General features: G+C 40.2%; 1 protein-coding gene across 1 annotated transcript; it reads left to right on the forward strand.

The window, feature by feature from the left end:
* Positions 1–583: 583 nt before the first annotated feature.
* On the forward strand, positions 584–1,522 carry LOC118852046 (olfactory receptor 6C2-like). Its single transcript, XM_036761676.1, has one exon. It carries the CDS (start codon positions 584–586, stop codon positions 1,520–1,522), a length of 939 nt encoding a protein of 312 aa, XP_036617571.1.
* Positions 1,523–2,278: the final 756 nt, after the last annotated feature.

Consider the following 2,278-nt stretch of genomic DNA (forward strand, 5'->3'; position numbering starts at 1 on the left):
GGAATGGCTGAAAACTTTGTGGAGTGTGAACAAGAGTGTACTTGCCATACAGTGTCATAGATGGTCACTGTGTTGGCCTTGCTTGTATCTAGAAATGAGTATGTGGGAAAACAAAAGGAATCAATATAACCTTTTTAGATAATACAAAATAAAGTTGATTGGGAAGGAATGGGGTGGAGGAATGGAACTGGGTGGGGTGGGGAAAAAGAGAGGATGAAAGTCTTTATTAAAATGCTATGCGCAGTAGCTGATACACATCTCAAAGTCACTAAGGTAACACAATGATGGCATGATATTCATTTTTAGCCAGTGAAAGAAAAAAAGGCCCAAGAGTGACTTCTGAGTATTTACATCCAAATTGCATTGCTGAGTTTTTTTTTTTAATGATGGCTCTTCTCAGCTCCAACTTCTCTCTGTCTCTGTCTCTCTGTGTCTGTCTCTGTGTCTGTGTCTGTGTCTCTCTGCATGTCTGTCTGTCTGTCTGTGTGTGTGTCTGTGTGTGTGTGTGTCTGTCTGTCTGTCTCTCTATCTTTCTCTCTTTCTTTGTTCTACATACAGATCCATCTAAAGGTAGAGGTCAGAAATGAGAAACCAAACAGAGATAACATTATTCATTCTCCGGGGACTGACAGATGACCTGCAACTGAAGGTTCTGCTTTTCATCTTTCTGTTTCTGACATACGTTCTGAGTGTAACTGGGAATTTAACCATTATCACCCTCACTTGGGTGGATCCACACCTTAAAACCCCTATGTATTTTTTCCTTAGGAACTTTTCCTTCTTAGAATTGTCATTCACAACTGTCTGTATTCCTAGATTCCTGTACAACATGTCCTCTGGGGACTATACTGTGACTTATAATGCATGTTTCACTCAATTATTTTTTGGTATCCTCTTTGGGGCCTCAGAGTTTTTTCTCTTGGCTACCATGTCTTATGACCGTTATGTAGCCATCTGCAAACCCCTGCATTATGCAAAGATCATGAACAACAGAGTCTGTAACCAGCTTCTCCTGGGTTGTTGGCTGTCTGGGTTGATGACCATCCTTCCAATAGTTGGTATGGGTCTTGAACTAGAATTCTGTGACTCCAACATTATTGAACATTTTCTCTGTGAACCATCACCATTGCTGGAGATCACATGCTCTGATACACAATTCATAGAAAGAATAATTTTAGCCTCTACAGGGTTGACGCTCATAACAACCTTGGTGTTAGTGGTTCTATCTTATGCCTCTATAGTCAGGACTATTCTGAGATTCCCCTCTGCCCAGCAAAGGAAAAAAGCCTTTTCCACTTGTTCCTCCCACATGATTGTCATCTCCATTAGCTACGGCAGCTGCATCTTCATTTATATCAAACCTTCTGCAAAAGAAGCATTAGCTTTGAATAAGGTGATGTCGGTACTTGCAACCTCAGTGGCACCAGTAATGAATCCCTTTATTTACGCGCTGAGGAATAAACAAGTGATACAAGCTTTTAGGGCCATATTCAAAAGGATTCTATTGATTTCAAAGGTATAAAAAGCAATTGACAGTCAGGGGCAACATTGATAAAAGAAAACCTGAATAGCTTTGAACTTTTTGTTTTGAATCCTATCACCAAATTTTATTCTATTACTAATGCCCCCTTACATACAGACCCAAATCTCAGAGCTCCTTTTCTCTCTTATCCAGAAATCCCCACTGACTGAGGTTTTCCCCTCCCCACTACATCCCTCTTTCAAGGGTTTTCACTTGCTTTCAAGGAACTTACCACTTGTAATGGCAATTAAGACGGGACTTTTTTTTTTTTACTGTTTTCTCTTTTAGAATGCTAAAGTAATCAAGCCCTTTTAAACCTTACTAGGTGCAAAGTCCCAGGCCCACGCCCTTTTGCTCGGTAGGTGTGAACCTTCATGCCCTAAAAAGGGCATATATACTCAGAGGTTAGCATTTTGTCTGGGGCTCACTCATGGAAGGAGTGTTGGGACTCTGGGCAGGCTGTTGTAACTGTTCCCCGCCCTGCCACTTTGCTAACCTAGACCCATTGGTGCTTCCCTTTTTGGTAACTATGTATGTGATGTTCTGATTAGACAAAGCCTGTCTGTTGAATATTGTTATTTAATCTGTTGATGTTTTCTGTTTATAATTTCTATTTGTTTTTCCTCTAGAGTTCAGGGATCTGGCTTTTCCTTCTGAAATAAATGAATGATATTTGTATGTTTGATTAAAGTAAGATCGTAAACCCTTTAAAGTTACTTTCCTTAGAAAAGGAGATCCAAGAACCTTTACTGGCAG

This window comes from Trichosurus vulpecula, chromosome 5 (genome assembly GCF_011100635.1).
Source record: "Trichosurus vulpecula isolate mTriVul1 chromosome 5, mTriVul1.pri, whole genome shotgun sequence".
Classification (NCBI taxonomy): Eukaryota; Metazoa; Chordata; class Mammalia; order Diprotodontia; family Phalangeridae; genus Trichosurus; species Trichosurus vulpecula.

Coding starts and splice junctions, on each gene's coding strand:
- LOC118852046 (XM_036761676.1), top strand. CDS start 584: ATGAGAAACCAAACAGAGATAACATTATTCATTCTCCGGGGACTGACA.